The sequence below is a fragment of the Ambystoma mexicanum genome, chromosome 9 (genome assembly GCF_040938575.1).
Source record: "Ambystoma mexicanum isolate Mex_15411 chromosome 9, UKY_AmexF1_1, whole genome shotgun sequence".
Taxonomy (NCBI): Eukaryota; Metazoa; Chordata; class Amphibia; order Caudata; family Ambystomatidae; genus Ambystoma; species Ambystoma mexicanum.
The window spans coordinates 536580157-536597568 of NC_090931.1; the positions used below are offsets into that span (position 1 = coordinate 536580157).

The window sequence follows — 17412 nt, forward strand, 5'->3', positions numbered from 1 at the left end:
TTCATTATAATGTGATTACGGTGCGTGTAGAGTGAGTGGAATTGCTAGGGTTGAGAGTTCAGTTTGATGGAACAGGTTCATCTTTTTGAAGAGGAACGGTGTGTTTGGTTTCACACTGCTATCCTTCGTGGGAGGTTGTGCGAGAGTTGCTTGAGTGATAGTGGAAGGTGATAGGCTACGTGTCTCACTTTGTTTGTTGCACAGGTGGAGTGTAATACTACTTGATAGAGTGTGTGAATGTTGGACGTGGGCGGTCTTGTTTGACAGGCCTGGGCTCTACACCCACAAGGGCGTGTATTCTAATCCAGGAGATTGACAACCTGTGGTTTCCCACCCGTGCAATCGCCAGCACCAGTTGGGCGCATGGATCCTTGTCCATTGTATGCTGGTAGAAGGCACCAACATGTTTTTACTGAATGGTTGTGTGTGTTTGTAGTGGGGGGATATGTTGTAAGTATACACGTTGCCCTGTCCTCCTGGCCATCTATGAATGCTGATGGAATGTTACTGCGTGGTGTTGATGACGGTTTGCTGGTGAGAGTTCTGAATGTGTCAGTTGGGGTCTGAGCTGGAGTACTCGAAAATGGCCGGTGGGTGGTGTCTCTCATGTATATATCTAAAGAGTAACTGAAACTACTGAAGCTGTATATATGTACAATAAAGCTTACCTGGCTCCTCATACTAAAAGTGGCTCACAGCTGTTCTGTGTTTAGACTACATCTATGCCCACCAGGTTACAACACAGGCAGGTAAAGGAAAGAAAGGGGTCCAATATAAACTTAATATATAAATATAATACATCTAGCAGGTCTAACTCATCTGAGTGCAGGAAGCAGGTCACTTTAAGAACCAATCCCAAAACAGATTACAAATAGTCCAGCTTCATGGATATAAAAGAGGCTATGAAAAGCCTTTAGGCGCGACAGACCCGGAGGAAGCAGACGTGATCTTTGAAGCTCTCTGGATGGAAAAGAGGACCAGTACCTGGAGAAATGTTGTGGATGTCTGAAAACCGTCGAGAGAGACTGTGCAGAGCTTTGGGGAACACTTGGCCCTCTTGAGAAGTGGACTAGTAAGGGGTGATTGGACTAACCCCAACTAACTACAGACTCTCTGGAAGGAATTGGAGAGATTGAAGGTTGGGGCTTTCCACATCAGCCATGGCAACAGAAACACAGAACAATGCAAGACATGTGGCAGGAGGGTGGCACTAGCTGCCTAGAAACTACCCTCAATGGAAGGGGGTGGGATACTCATCTACCAGGGAATTCCATGGCTGGTGGGGATATAGCCCAACTTTACTCACTTGAAAGCAGAACAGATCACTACTGGGAGGAAGGCTGTGCGTGTTTTGAGAGCTGGGGCACAGTGTGAGAGAAACACTGAACCCATTGAAGAGCAAACTGCTAGGGGTAAGCTTGGTTGCTGGACTCGGCCAGTACCAACTCCTTGAAGGGGGACTGCAGGGTCTGAAGCCTACGTTTTCTACTGCAGGGTCTGAAGCTTACGTTTTCTACCAAACTTGAAATGAGAGAAGGAGAGAAGGCTAGAAGGAGAGAATACCTGTGCCAAGAGGGTGACATTTACTTACACACCAGGTCGAGTTATGGGGGTAAATATTCCTGTGCTATACTACTATACTATAGTACACTACAATACTTTTTTAAATTAAGCAAGTGAAGAGAGTGACAAAAAGGGCACCGGGCCACCTGAGAATCAAAGACCGGAAAAAACCAGGGCGAATCAAGACTCATGCAGGCAGATGAAATCGGTTGCCTGATGATGACCCTCTGGGAAGCGAGGAAAGATTACACATCTAGCAACAAACCCTTTCAATGTCTTACAAAAGGAAAGGGGGCGGGGGGTGACCACCTCGAGCCAAGGTGTGAAGAGCACTGCTATTCTTTTTAAACGAATACCTGGAAACCTGGGTACTGGGCACTGGTCGTACTACCATGGCAATTTTTGTATTAAGAAGAACCATTTGTGACTTTTGTTATAGATTATGGCTGGGCTCTCATAAAATAATTTATGGGACTTTTGTGTTGGCCAAACGATGGTGGACTTTGTTTTAGAATAGTGCTAGCCTGGAGGCTAAGCTAATTAATAAGCTTAAGTTGGAACTATTTGTTGCTCATTGTTGAGTTCGTTGTTTTGGATTAGATAAGGGCATCGCCAGGTGGGCAGAGGCTCCTTAAGAGTAGACATTTATATCAAGACAGCTCTGCTTTTACTATTCTGCATTACTTATCGGCATCATACATTCGAAATTAAATAATTGGCCGCTTAATTTGGTCAAATTGCTAACATTTGTCACTTACATTTCTCCCAAAGTCGAGGTATGTCGTTGGGGTTACTGTAACAAAGCACAAAACCTGCAATGTCACCCTAAGTATGTCTGGCACTAACCCTGTTAAGCAATTAGCCATTTAAAGTGCCACCTCTTAAAAAACAGCAACTAAATAAAATGGCGCCATCAGAAAATCGGGAATACCCTATGCTTCGGGATACGACATTTTATATCGAATTAAATCTTTATTTTTTTTAAATGCTTCACCATACCTCACAGTACATAGTGAACCAAAGAAGGGTACCACCAAATATTAACCGTAGTAAGTGTTAGAAACAGACTGCAGAGTTGTTTTCAGCAAAGAAACGGTTTGATATTTTCCAACGATTGGTCTAAATTTATATAATGGCAGCTTTTAAACACAAAAACAATGTTTGAGTTTTTGCACGTTTAGCCCGGTTGCCTTTTACCACACCCTTAGAGATTGAAATCCGAATGAGCTCTTCAGAAAAGCCTCTTCAATAAAGCCACAGCGAAACATGGAAATCACGCAAGTACCCTGTCCAATGAACCAACAGCACACTCTAGTGATCGTTAAGCAGCAATACCATCAAAAACGATAATTGCGTGTATTTTGTATTTTGACCACTCAGACTGCGAAAAAAACAGGCGCATGATTTCTCATGCACAATTTTTTTTTTTTTGCATCATGATATTTTTCTTTTATGTGGCTGGTTTCCTTAATAACATTTTCACACAGTTAAAGTACGGTAGGTAAAAAGTTATAATTTAGCTACCCACTTCGGTTTTCAATTTAACTTGAACAGTATCACACAGCACAATGCCACTTCTAAAACTATAAGCAGTATCAGCCGATACAACTGCACAGGTGGACGCAAGAAAGGCGCTAGAATTTGCAAAACATTCACGGGGACGGGGTTGTGGGGTGGGGGCGGGGGGGCTAATTTGCATATGACTTGGCATCACAGAAAATGATGTGCCGTGTAGTTAGCGGCATGAGTCATTGATACTTGAGTGGATCATGCAAAGTTACAAGAAGTTGTCATTAATAGACCAAACTAATAATGCATAATGTACCACTGAATGACTATGCCTGTAACTAAGCTCTTGCAAGTAGAAGCGCCTCAATGCCCAGGGGTTATTTGCGCGCTATATAAATATAAATAAATAAAATAAAAATAAATGCTGCCAATCAATCTATTTTGAAGACTAAATACTAAATCAGAAGTTACTTGGTTGCACCATGTTAGGCAATTGCATAATTCACACACATTCTTAAAATGTTTTAATAGTACCAGGGTAGAAAAGTGTTAATATCGGATCAGGTGGGAATAAAATCCTCCGATCACTAGTCTTGTTAAAAGATTTAGGGGGAGTTATTTCAGACCACATTTGTGATGTCATTACGAAACTCTAGGGCTGCAGGACCTAAATGTCGGTTTTAAAAGTGAATCCTCCTTTATGGGTCCACATTTTAGCTATTCTTATTTCCAATATTTTAAACTCTGCTGGTTTACCAGTAACATGGACCTTGCCATAACCCATTTCCACATAAAAAGGGCAATAGAAATTATCCAGCAAATATTCGACCAACAGCTATTTTAGATGCAACTAGTAAAGTTTTTTTGTTTATTATTGTTGTGTGAATTATAACTTGAACCCAACAAAATAAGATAGCACCAATATATCAGACAGGCTTTAAGAAGGTCTATAACATTTTGGTATACAGTTTCCTTTTGAAAACAAATTATCAGGCATTGCTTGATGGGCCAAAGCCAGCGTTTCGAGCCTTTGTAAATTTTCTTTCAGCCTCTGGGCAGACTATGGCAAAAATTACCTAAGTGGGGAATAATGCCAGACCTTTTAAAACATATTATGTTGTATACAAATACGGCTAATCAGGTAAGATTGAACACAGGGTGATTCTTTGTATGCTGCGATTGCCACCTTTTCTGACTATAAGCAGGGCTCCATAATTGCCCTTCTTTTGTTTAATCTGCAAATTCAGATACTGGTATATCTCTTGAAAAGGCTTGTAATTTCCTAGTTAAGTTGTGTAAATGTACCTATGTATAGTTGGTGTATGCTGGCGATCTAATTTTAATGGATAGTACTCAGATAGCTCTGCAGCAAAGTCTCAATGGAATTCAGAAGAACAAGTTACTTACCCCTGGTAAAGTTCTTTCGATTGGATGTTCCTCCCACGTATTCCTTATCCTATGATAATAATCCTTCCAGCTACAGCTGCTTCAGAATTCTTTTTCAACAGGGGGCGCTGTGTGCAGTCTCGTCAAGTCGATGTCTCTCGAGGTCGTCCGTTGGACAGTCAACGTCACCATCAGTATAAGTAGCACACGCAACGCCCGTTGGCTTCAGTTTTGTTTTTCCCCTTTTGAAGGAATTACAAGGCATACCATGGACCGCAGGCTCCAAGAAAGCATAAAGTGTAAGAACATGAACATTCTACGGCGAGGAAGGCTGGGAGGGGCGATGAGGAACACTTGGGAGGAACATCCAATCGAAAGAACGTTACCAGGGGTAAGTTACTTGTTCTTCGAATGGATTGTGTCCTCCAATGTATTTCTCATCTTATGATAGACTCCCAAAGCAGTAATAATTTGGTGGTGCACGTACAAAATATATTTTGTTTTAACTGCTGTCAAGGACTGAATGAAGGACTGCTTTTGCAAATTGTCCTTCCTGACTGGAAGATTAATCCAGGCACTAATGTTTCACAAACAGAAGACCAAGTGGCCGCTGAACAAATGTCTTATTTGGGACACCTCTCTGAAGAGCAGCAGAGGTTGCCATGCCCTTTGTGGAATATGCTCTCAAACCTTCCGGCAGGCCTTTGCCCGCTAACCTCTAACATTACCCTATAGTCAGGATGATCCATCTGGATAGGGTCTGTTATGTAACAGCTAAACCCAATAGGGCCTGTATAACCAATGAATAATTGGTCATTTTGACGAAATTTAGCGATTCTTGATCTATAAAAGCCGAGAGCCCTTTTTGGGTTCAGCCTATGTAATCTTTCCTCCTCCTTTCCAGGATGAGGAGGTGGATAGAAAGTTGGCAAAATGATTTTTTGCAACAATTGGAAGTCAGAGACTACTTTAGGTAGAAAAGAAGATTTCACCCTGAGAACAACCTTGTTTTTATAGAAAGTGTCTGCAACTCGCTTACCCTACGGGTCTGACGTTACTGCAATTAGCAAAACAGTTTTGAAGGTTAACAGTCTTAATGGGCATGAGTGTATAGGCTAAAAAGGAATGCATGTTAGACATTTTAACACCAGGTTATGATCCCATACAGGTACTTTGAATGGAAGTGGTGTAAATACATTAGTAAGACCCTTTAGGAATTGAACAATCAGAGGGATTTTAAAATATGAATCCTCCTCTGAAGAGCGCTTGAAAATAGATAGTACCGTCAGGTAACCTTTAATTGTTCCAATCTGGAGCCCCAGATTCACCAAACCGAACAAAAAAGAAAGAACCATAGGCGTGTCACATAGAAAGGGATCCACATTCTTAACTGTGCACCGGCTACTAAACTTGTTCCAACGGCAGTGGTGCAAAGATTTCATTGCTGGCCTTCTGGTCAAAAACATGATCTCCATTATGTCATCTGGGAGGTCCAAATCCTTTGACCTCAACCTCTCAGAAACCATGCGTGAAGGTTAAGAGTCTTGACCTCTGGATGGAGAACCCGACCTTCCTCTCGCGAGAGAAGGTCCTCTCTCTGTGGAAGGCGCACTGGAGGGCAGATGGACATGCCCAGAAGGTCAGAGTACCACGTCCTCCTGGCCCAATCCGGGGGAATTAGGCTCATGGATTTCCCGAACTTTCTCAACCTCCTGATAACATGAGGAATGACGGGAACTGGAGGAAATGTGTACAGGAGTGGAAATTCCCAGTCTACTATGAACTCGTCCCCTAGAGCTCCTCTTGGGGGAAATTCCCTGGAGCGGAACAGTTCGCAAAAACGGGTTGACACTGGTCCCAAACATATCCACTTGAGGGGTTCCCCAAAGGGTGAAGATCTCCTGAAGGCCATCCTGAGCTAGTTCTCACTTGTGGGAGACTGCGATCTGCCTGATCAGAGCATCCGCCGCCGCGTTCTCCCCTCTGGCTAGGTGAACTGCTAATAGAGAGATTCCTTCTAGAATTGCCCAGAACCAGCGCTGCATTGATTCGCTGCACAGTGGTAGTGACCCTACGCCTACCTTCTTGTTGAGGAAGTACATGGCCACTGTGTTGTCTGTCATTATGAGGAAATTCTTTCCCCGTATAGAGGGCAGGAAGGCCTTCAGCACTAGTCTGATTGCCCTCAGCTCCAAAAGTTGTAGTTTGGACTCCGATGGAGACCAACAACTGCCGATTGTCAGGTTGTTGGCGTGGGCTCTCCACCCAGTGAGTGAGGAGTCAGTTACTACAGTTATCTCCGGCCATGGTTGCCGAAAAGATTCTCCCTTGAGAATGTTGTCCACCACAGAAGGTCCTGAGAGACTCTGCCTGGAACTTTCAGGTGGTCTGACATTCTGACTGAGAATTGGGACCATTGAGTCCTGAGAGCCCATTGGAGGTATCTCATTCTGAGGTGAGCATCTGACACCAGAAAAATGCAGGATGCCATGAGCCCGAGAAACCTCAAAAAAAAAAAAGGAAAATCGAAGGTCGGAAGATGCTGGGCACTCTGGAATTTGGTGACCATCTGCAGAATATGTTGAGCTCTCACCTCAGGTGGCGAGGCTTTCTCAGAGGAAGCATCCAGGACTGCTCCAATAAATTGAGTCTTTGACATGGTATCATCAAGTGGGACTTCCTGTAATTGAGGGAGAAGCCCAGTGTGTGTAAAGAGTGGCAGGTTGCGCTGAGATGTTCCTGGGCTTATTTGGGCGAACGTGCCCTGATCAGCCAATCATCCAGGTAGGGGTAGACATGAATCCCCCTCCAATCCTGAGGCTTGCTGCCACCACTACCATCAACTTGGTGAAAACCCTCGGGCGGAGGTCAACCCAAATGGCAGAACTTGATAATGAGAACCGCCAAGCGCGAACCTCAGGTACATTCTGTACTTGTGATGGATAGGTACATGAAAGTAAGCATCCTGAAGGTCCAATGACACCATCCAATCTTGGAGTTGGAGAGCCTGAAGCATTTTGGAAAGGGTAACCATTTTGAACTTGTCCTTTCTGGGGAACTTGTTCAAGCTTCTTAAGTCCAAGATGGATCTCAATCCTCCATCCTTTTTGGGAATTAGAAAGTATATGGAGTACCAACCCTTGTTCCTTTCCGACACAGGTATTGGTTCTATAGCACCTTTCTCTAAGCAGGGTCAAACTTTCCAGCACAAGGAGCGGATCCAGAACTTTAAAAGAGTAAAAGAGTTGTTCCCCGGTGGATGAGCCTGAGGCCTTTTTGTTTTTTAAAGGAAGGCAGTAACCTTTGTCTACAGTTTCCAGTGCCAAGCATCTGAATTATTTCCCTACCATACTTTCAGATGCTGAGTAAGTCTGCCTGCCACCGGGGCCTTGTGCATCAAGGCCTCAGAGAGGTTTTGAGGCGGCTGAAGCGGCGGCTGTGGGTACAACTGACGATGCTTGGGTTGGTTTAGTACCTCTACCTCGTCCACCATGAGGGAATCTTCTCTGGCCTCTTTGACCAGTTTGTCCTCTTCCAATTGAGAAGTAGAATCAAAAGGACTTACTCCAAGAAGATGAAGCGGAGTAGGGGTGTTGAGGCTGTCTAATGGCAGCGCTAAAGGATTTAGCCGCCACTTTTGAGGTCTGCAGCTTTCCCAAACTCTCATCAGCCTTGCTGCCAAACCGCCTCGTGCCGTCAAAGGGCATATTGAGGCGTCTAGACTGCACATCTGGTCAAATCCGGACTTCCTGAAGCATGCAAATCTGCATAACGCTGTGCTAGTTGCCATGGATCTGCTGATGCTGTCTGTAGTATCCAGACCTAACTGGAGGCATTCACCCATTGCCTCCTTACCATCCTTGATGATTGCCAGGAAGTCGTCTCTTACTTCACCTTCGGGGATGTGGTCAGCCGCCATAGCTACGCAGTCCCACGGGGTAAACGTAAAACTTGACAAGGTACAAGTTGTGTTAGTTGACTTTAATGCCACAATGCCAGCAGTAAATATTTTTCTCGCCCGGGCATCCACTCTCTTATCATCCCTATCAGGAGTGGTATGCTGATTGCTTAGTTTAGCAGCCTGAACCACCAAACTTTCTGGTGTTGGATGTTTTGTCAAGTACTCTGGGTCGCTGCTGGATGGCCTATATTTTTAGCAACATTTGGATTTCCTGCAGCTGCAGTCTCTGGTGTCTCCCAATTTGCTGAGACCCTTTTTTGTAGTGCAATCTGAAAGGGCAAAATTGGATCTTTTTGGGGACCCTGATCCAAAATATCTGTCAGGTCATTGTGCTCCAAAGAAGGAGTAGGCCGGCTCCATCCTAAACACCATTACCTTGCTCGTCAGCTTCTTATATGGGGAGTCAGCGTGGTCAGTAGGATCTGGTTTAGCAAATTCCAGTTTGGGAGAGGTATCTAACTCACTGGCTGATTGAAGGTTATCATACAAGTCTTTTAGTTTAGACTTCTGAGGTGCCATATTGTAATATAACACAAATGTAATACAACTATATTGCAACATATATATATATATATATATATATATATATATATATATATATATATATATATATATATATATATATATTGCTAATGACCATGTAAGTAACTAAGCTTTGTACTGTAACAAGTGCCACAATGTCCTCGGGCTGTTGTGCGCTATATAAATACAAATAAAACAAACCCAAATGAGGTGTGTTATCATCTGAATGTTCATTATCTTCATAGATAGATGATAGACTTTTTTTAAAGTATTTCTTTGGCAACGGTTTGAAAATCTTTTCCTGGGTTAGTGTTGGCTTTGACAACTCAACGTAATTGTCGACAAGGACTTCGAAGTCGGAGTCGATTTTGTTGGCGCTGACAGTGTTAGCGTCGACTTCTTATGCTTTTTCGAAGGAACCCTTGATGGACTGGATTCCTGACTTGTCGAAGACCTCGACAATTTCTCGTCAGATCGAGATTTTTCTCGATGCTGTACCGGCTTATGGCTCGGTTTGGAAGACTTTGACTTCCCTTTGTCGTCTTGATGCAGAGCGGCATGGGCTTTCTGCTTGTCCTTCGAGGGGGGCGCATTCTCAAAGATCTTAAGCATTTCATTAGGAAATGCCTCCCATTTTGTTGGGGAGTCCGACTTAGTTGGACATTTGATTACCCGGGCTGAGTAATCACTAGAGGTCGAAGGTGACCTATGACGCTGTTTCTTGGCCTTCTTCAAAGAAGATGATGAATGTCGCGATCGACTTCTCGGTTGAGATCTTTTAGATCTCTTCCGTTGAGGAGAATCCTTCGACTCGTCAGACTTTCTTTTTGAGCTCTTCGAAGGAGACTTCGAAGGCAACCTCCCCACCGCCAATTTACCTTTACGCTCCCTCAGAGCCTTTTCGTCATCACTTGATAGGAGTTACAGTCGGAGATATGGTGACCTGTACCAAAAAACCACAGACATATGCAGTGGGGGTAAGTGATGGACATCTTCTATCCACAGTCTTGGCACTTCTTGAAGCCTGTCTTAGGCGTTGATGGAGTTGACAGGGACGACATTTTCGATGATCGAAAATAGGTGACCAAGTTTAGTGAAGAACCAAAGCCTGCAGTAATTCTTTGAAGCGTTAGCTTGAAAAACAGAACTGAAGACAACGTGCCCTGCGTTCGCTACTTATACGGATGATGACATCAGCAGTCGAACGGAGGCCCTCGAGGGACATCGACTCGACGAGATGGCACACAGCGCCCCCTGTCAAAAATCCAAAGCAGCTCAAGCTGGAAGGATAATTATCATAAGATAAGGAATACGTGGGAGCACACAATCCATTCGAAAATATGCTTTTGAGAATGGCCTGGCCATAAATATAGCTAAATCTTATTATGCACTTTACTGAGAAACAAACTAACATTAGACCATACAAGTGGCAAATAGACGGACAGCTTACTGTGGTGCAGCAGTTGTGTTTTATTTTGGTAATCAGCTTTCAGAGGTTTTTTCTTGGAGATAAAGAAATGAAAATGTTGCCATTAACAGCATTAATAAACAGAGCATTGTGGCAGATTTTTATATTCTCCTTTAATATAATGTAAATGCAAAAATGGAATCACTCACTCTACTGTATGGCATCGAACATTGAGTACTCTCAAATAAAATAATTAATTTATGGGACAGAATAATATAGAAGAGTTTACAGGTTTGCTGAAGTTCCTTCAAATGCAGGTGATGAGAACTGAGCTTGTAGTCTCTGGGTACGTTGAGAAGGTTAAATATATTAGCTAAAATTCAAACCACAGCAAAGGGCACTTTGCTTGATCAGATCAAAGTCCTGATGATACTGGTCTAAATTGTTTTCTTACAGAATTCTTAAAAATCTGAGACGATTTCATAGAGAAATCAACTTTTATACCAGTTGATTTTAATGTAATGTAATTTAGGAACTTAAAGAGGAAGATTCAATGATGGGAATTTAGCTCAAATTTAACTTGCACTCGCTAGCCAAATATGTTACCCATTTTTTTGTCCACCCTATACACAGAAATGGACTGCACGTCAACAAGAAAGAAAATGCATGCTTTTTAAATTTAATCTACTTCAGACACAGGAAATTCAAGTGGTTTAGGCACATATTCTCCGAAATAAGCATGAATGTTGTTCTTGTAATAATGATCATTTTATTGAAACTCTTAAGCACCTATGAATTGAATGTCCCTCTTAATGCCAATATAGGGACATTATTTGAGTTTTTGTGTACTTAATCCAAGAGCTAGTGAATCAGAGGCCTTCTGGTCTTGTTTAACATTTGGGAAACAGGTTTCTTTAATCATTACTTTGATAAATATTGGGTAATTTGTACTACACGGTCTTATTTGAAATTATATTGACTATTCTTTATAATTTGCTTATAGTCTGCTATAAATCATACGTACAATAAGCAAAACAAATAAATATTTAGCTCTCAACTGTTGCTCAATTGCTTTGAGCAGTCTCTCCTACCTCGTTATTTTCTGCAGGGATACATTTGTGCCCATCCAAAAACAAAACTATTAGCTAAGGGTAAATCAGAAAGCAGCAGTTTACCTTTGTGAGTTTCTAAGCTGTAGTCCAGCAGGAGTTCTGTTTTGACATACAACTGCACCATTATGTTATTTTGCACTATTCTATTTAAAGAACCAGTCACATCCCTGCAAACCGTGCCAGTACAGGCACCATAAACCGTTCAGGGGCAACTTAACTCCTGTTTGTCCAGCTGCTGTGGTGGGAGTCCATGCAAATGTGAAAAGAAGCATTTACCAATTCAACTCTTGCCAAATACAGATACATGTGGGTGCTGATCATCAAGAACACAGATTTCACAATGTCTGCACTGGCGACAACACAGAATGTATTGAAAACTATTGACTATGACTGAACCTTAAGTGCAACTTTTAATGACCAAACCCGATGTTTAAAGTGCTCTTACAACGAAGCATCACGTCTTTCAAACAGAATACAATTGTTAAATGGGAAGCAGCCACAGAAAACAACCGCAACCTCTCTCATCCAGCCTTGCACATCTCCAAACCTCTCCATTCCCTGTGCATAGCACCCAGGACTATAGGCATTCAACTGAGGAAATGTTCACCTTCAAACAAGTGGCGATTCACAATTGTTCACCAATATTGGTCCTGTTGAGGCGATTTTCCTGGTACCTGGAAGTAGCAAAAATCCAACATAGCTCTGAATTATGTGACAAGCCCCAACCAGGCCGAAACACGTGTCTGAGGTTGCTATTGGTACTCTAGTTCAGAAGAGAATTGCCTGGCATTTCAGTGCTGGACTGCCCTTGAGCAGGACAAAGACTGATATGCAGTGGAAATTTCTCTTCTGTGAAAGGATGGTGAGCTATAGACTCTGGTTGAGACTAACCCTGGATAAGAGGCCGTTAGATAGAGAGACACTCCCAGGACCCCCTTTGTTTGTGCATGGGCAAAACCATTGCAAATAAGGAGGACAATTGTCTGAGAAAAGGGTCCAATTGCACATTGTAGGAGGTGCTTTACATCACGTTGATGTATAGGTCCCCCTCACCACCTCATACAATTGAACAGAGATCTATAGGGCTCTTGATAAACATTTTAGAAAAGTATTTGCTCCCTATTTGGGATAGTGTAGTTCTTATTCTCAACTGGTGTCTCTTTAGGCAAGTAAAAATATTTTCTAATTACGAAAAACTGCATTTCTTTGTAATACAAACATTCTTGGTAGCAAGAAAGTCATGCAAATGAAAAGAAGCTATCTTGGCACTTGGAAGCACTATAGCAGATGTCCATTTTGTAGAAGTGCTGCTCATACCGCTGGTCAACCGGGGCTGAACCAGTGAAATAAAGGGTTAGGCACATGTATGCTTTTTATTCCTTGGTTTTCTTTCTTTGGAGTAGTAGATTGATTTTAAAGAGGCAAGTACTCACTTATCTTTTGCTCTGGAGTATTAGAAAAGAAAAGCAGGCTGGTAGGGAATATCCTCTTAAGTTCTGTGGCATACATTTGTACAAAAGCAAATCAGTGCAACAAAGCAAGTCATACTTACAATTTTTGGGGTTAGGTTGTTCGGTGTAAATGATTCTGACTGGTAGTGAACATCACATTGTTTAGGCTTTTGTGCTGTACTTTCCACAATACTATTTTTGTCATCAATGAATTGGACTCCCTTATCAAAGCAACGTCGTTTTCTTCCCTACAGAAATGAGGGATGAAAAGAAAAAATGGTAAACATCTATTTATGCAGGAGGTTTTCTAGCATTAGTGAGAATGTGAAAACTATGGCAATGTAAAAACAGGAGCAAATCGCTATTACATATTAATGGCTTTTCCTAGGGAGTTAAAAAAAGCTGGCTAAACTGATATACACATGTTGCCTGTTGAGTGTACTGTCCCGCAAAGGATCGATGTCACAGTGAACCCTGCAGAAGATATTCACCTATGTCAGTGAAAGCCAGTGACAGTCTGTTTTTTATCATGGTTGTTCACGATTTCAATATGGTTGTTCACAAAATCAAAAAGTGAGGAGTGGTTTTGAACTGAACCTAACCACTAATACTGGTCTGGACAACCACCACACAACTGTTTTGAGATTGTCTACAACATTATGAAAAGGGAAAAAACCATATGCAAATCTGTCTTGGTCCTGCCAACAATGGAAGCAGTTCAGCGCAAACTGCAACCGGAGACAACATTTACCTTGTACGACATGTAAGGAAATCATGGTGGCAACAGTAAAAACACACACAAGTGATCACAGTTCAAGGGTGTTTATTAAACTGTATATGCGGGTTGGAAAAACGCCTAATCTAAACCTAAACTTAAGATGGGAGCAAGCTATGACCATCAAATAATAAGGCAGTACTAGTGGTGTCTTGTCAAATAAAAGGGCCTATAGTAAGTAAAACCTATTGCCAATCCTTACGCTAAATACAAACAAAGAGTGTTGGTTAAGATTCACAGAAAAGAAAGAAGTGTTCACAAATAATAAGTCAGGATGCGGTAGTTGGGTCTCCCTCACGTTTTGAGCATAGGACAAGGTAGGACTCCAGCACGAGCTAACAGTTCCGCTCTCAGCTTATCAGGGCCTTCGGTGGTAAAGTCTCTTTTCTACAAAAAGTCTCTTGACTGATATCTTCAACAAAATAATTTAAAAAAGTGACTTTCTGCTTGCACGTTAGGTGATGCCTTTTCACCCTTGGATCCCCCTCTTTCGGGCTAAGACCCTTCTCCAATGTCCACTTCCCTCCGTCGGGTACACTACGTCTTTTAATTTCATCTGTGACATTTAGGAATCTTAATGTCTTTTTAAACAGTTCACTGTGGACATTTTTCTGTCAGGTTCACTCTTGTCAACACACAGTTAATCAGGATTTCATACTTCACCCCCCTTTAATCAGCATCCCTCGGTCGGGTTCACACTTGCCAACTTTACGATGTGGGATTCGGTTCCCTTAGCTTCACAATCATCTGTCGGTCAAAGGCTTTCGACTGTACAGAGGATTTTACTAGACCCCTGTTTGACCACTTTGACCTCCTTCTTGCCTTACTCCCAAGGCCTTCTGGTAACGGTAGTTCAACAACAGGGTAATCGCCCAGAGTTTCCCCGCGATAACACCCACATGGTGCTTGACTCTTCTATGCTGGCTTTCCCCTTGTGTATCAACAGTTCTTTGTACTTTCTGTAATCAGTCGTTCAACACAGTTCGGTTTCTCATCGGCTCTCCCCTCGACTCAATGGCTGTAGTGAACTGCTTGGTTTTTCTTGTCTCTGGAGTCAAGGCCGGTACCATAGGGCCAATCGTCCCTCCCCGGCTTGGTTGTCAGTGGAGGAGAACCCTGTGTACAGTTCACATCTGCTGCAATACATGCTAGCTATTGTTTGCAGTCTTGTGATTCCTTCTGCAGAGGTTTCATAGGCCTTGGTCGGAAAGGGCAAGGTCACTTCTCTCCTTGGCACCATCTCGATTCATGCCGTCTTTCTCCTCCTCTTGAAATGGCATGCTGAGTTAGATCTCTCGTCGTGCGGTCTGCCTTACTCGTATTGCGCTCTTGTGCTCCACCTTTAATCCCTGTGGGGAAGTGAAAGGGCCATCAGATGTGTGTGATTCTCGCCAATTGCCTGACTTTGCCTGACCCTGGCGTTGGGACAAGTCAGGTAAATGGCTTTGACGTTTGTCCGTCGTCTTTCGTGGTATGCAAAAGTGTTTGTGTTGGAAAAGGGTAGAGTGTTAGAGTATCCTACACGGTAGGATGGGGAAAAGGTGTTATAAGAAGGGGGATACCGTGTCTCACCTGTCGGTTTCCCACTTCCCAAGGACCCCCCATCCTCCCTCACTCGTCCACCCCCAGGAACTGGATCCAACAGTGATGGCTCTGTCCTGCCCACCTGGATGACCGAACCCCGGGGACTAGTAGGTGAGACACCTTCAGGTTGCTCACAGACATCATCAATTTGGTAAATCCTGAGTGACTAAGGCCCAGTAAAAAAATGTAATGGACCCACATCTGGGCATACCCTCATCAGCATTAGGGGTGGGCACAATTGCTAACCTACAAACTGTTGTAAGGAATGGGAGACAGACCAGCTCTTTCTGCCATTTCGCCTAGGTTGAAGAAATCCTCTTTTTGCTGCAACAGGGAATTACAGTGTGCAAAAAAAATCCACCCGTTTTGCATTTGTTTGCATTAAGCAAGTAAACCTTTTGGTCAATTAGGAGAGAAATATTTTGTGCGTGCTTATTGAAGAAATACCTTGGTTCTAATGAGCATACCATCATTCGCATTTTGGTTTACATTGAGAAACAAAAAAGTCAAATGGTAACCACCACTACTAAAAGCAGGAATATGACTCCCAGTATGAATGATAGACATTATCACCAGTGAGGCTCAATATCACTACTTGAGTGACCACTAGTATCAGCATTAGTAAAGTGCTGTACTCTAGTGTAAATTACTAAGTACATATTGATTTATCCAGATTGCTTGCAGTTGGATTGCATATGGCCTTGTTTAAACTAGTAATTTCTGATAGTTTATGGCCAGTTTAATCCAGAGTAATCCACTTTAGTTGTTTATACCCCTGCATCACCTCTATTTGAATCCTTAATCTTGTTTTACAGTTATATGTGATATTAACCCTCACCTAAATACTGCAGCCGCAAACATTCTAACATGGCACACTAAAATGCGTATGTCCAACATTGTGAATGGTGGATGTCAATAACAACTTCCCCCAAATACTGCCTTTATGCCATATTCACCATTGCTTTCTCCTTTTTCCCTGATCCGTCTTCCCCCGGAACTCTTCATGTTCCAAGGTTGCTAGTGCTCTTTCATGCCGCCTTTACTTCAATTACACCCGACGCTTCCTTGTTTTCTGAAACAACTTTCATTTTATTTACTAACAGTGTGTGGACTAGCTGGTGTGGCTTTTTCAAACACGAGTCAACTCTCGCATCCTTAGGGCCCCGCCACAGCCCCCACGCCACTTCTGCCACATGTTGTCATACTATTTTTCCCCCCCCCGTGAGCACTCATTTTTAGTTTTGGCTATTGTCATTAAAATAAAATAATAGCTTTAACATAAGCACTTCAAATAGGGGCTTTAAATGAGGGTCTGTGATGCTTTTCAATGCAGATGACATGTGGGGATGGATTTGTGTTGTTTGGCTCTGTGTGCACCTATTTAACGTCCATCTCAAAGTCAAATCTATATGATTTTCCACCCATTCCCACCCATCTCAACCCAGAACCACACCCCTTTTGTACTCTTTACCTGCATTTGTATGCTGTGCTTCATTGGTCAGCCATTTTTACTTCCAAAATGGTAGCCGCCATAGGTTAAAGTAAAAATAAAAAAGTTTGAGTTGATTGATGCTTTAAAAAATATTTACTACAGCTTTTAAGTTAAGTTACATATTTTAATGCATTTTGTATTAAAAATAAACAAGTTACTATTATAGTTAGGTTTTGCTGTAAAATGTCTCTGAAAATGTCCATGTACTGATTTGGGGGTAGTGCTCGACTGTCGTGATGTAAGCAGTACCTGATTGGATGTACAGTTAGTGATGTCAATATGACGTGATTGGCTCTCCAGTCTGTTTCCCCAAGGAAGCCACTTTCAAAATGTGCACTGCTAATGAAAACAGCAATCGGTTCCGGAAATAAAAACAGACAGCCACAGGACCACTGATATCTGAACTAGAAGTGTCCGCTTGGCAGCGTGGTTTATCGCAATTACATTCTGGGGAAGGAGCAACGCACCGGTTAGTGGATGCAACCAGTGGGCCATAGGTAGGGCGAAGGGGTGCCCGAGTACCAACGAGAATGTAGGCCAAATGTAACATGTGTGTGAACACAAACTCATCATCGACAGTTCCTCTGCCCATACCTCAATGTTGTGCTCCTGACACGTTGCCAGTCATCTTCAGTGCCTGCCTATCTCA

General features: G+C 42.7%; 1 protein-coding gene across 5 annotated transcripts in view; it reads right to left on the reverse strand.

The window, feature by feature from the left end:
- BRIP1 (BRCA1 interacting DNA helicase 1) overlaps positions 1-17412 on the reverse strand; it is a 2318009-nt gene that overhangs the window by 1975009 nt on the left and 325588 nt on the right. For all 5 annotated transcript variants that reach the window (XM_069615088.1, XM_069615086.1, XM_069615084.1 and 2 more), the window contains one exon: positions 13014-13160. In XM_069615088.1, the coding sequence (XP_069471189.1) occupies positions 13014-13160 (147 nt within the window). The remainder of the gene's footprint in view (positions 1-13013; positions 13161-17412) is intronic.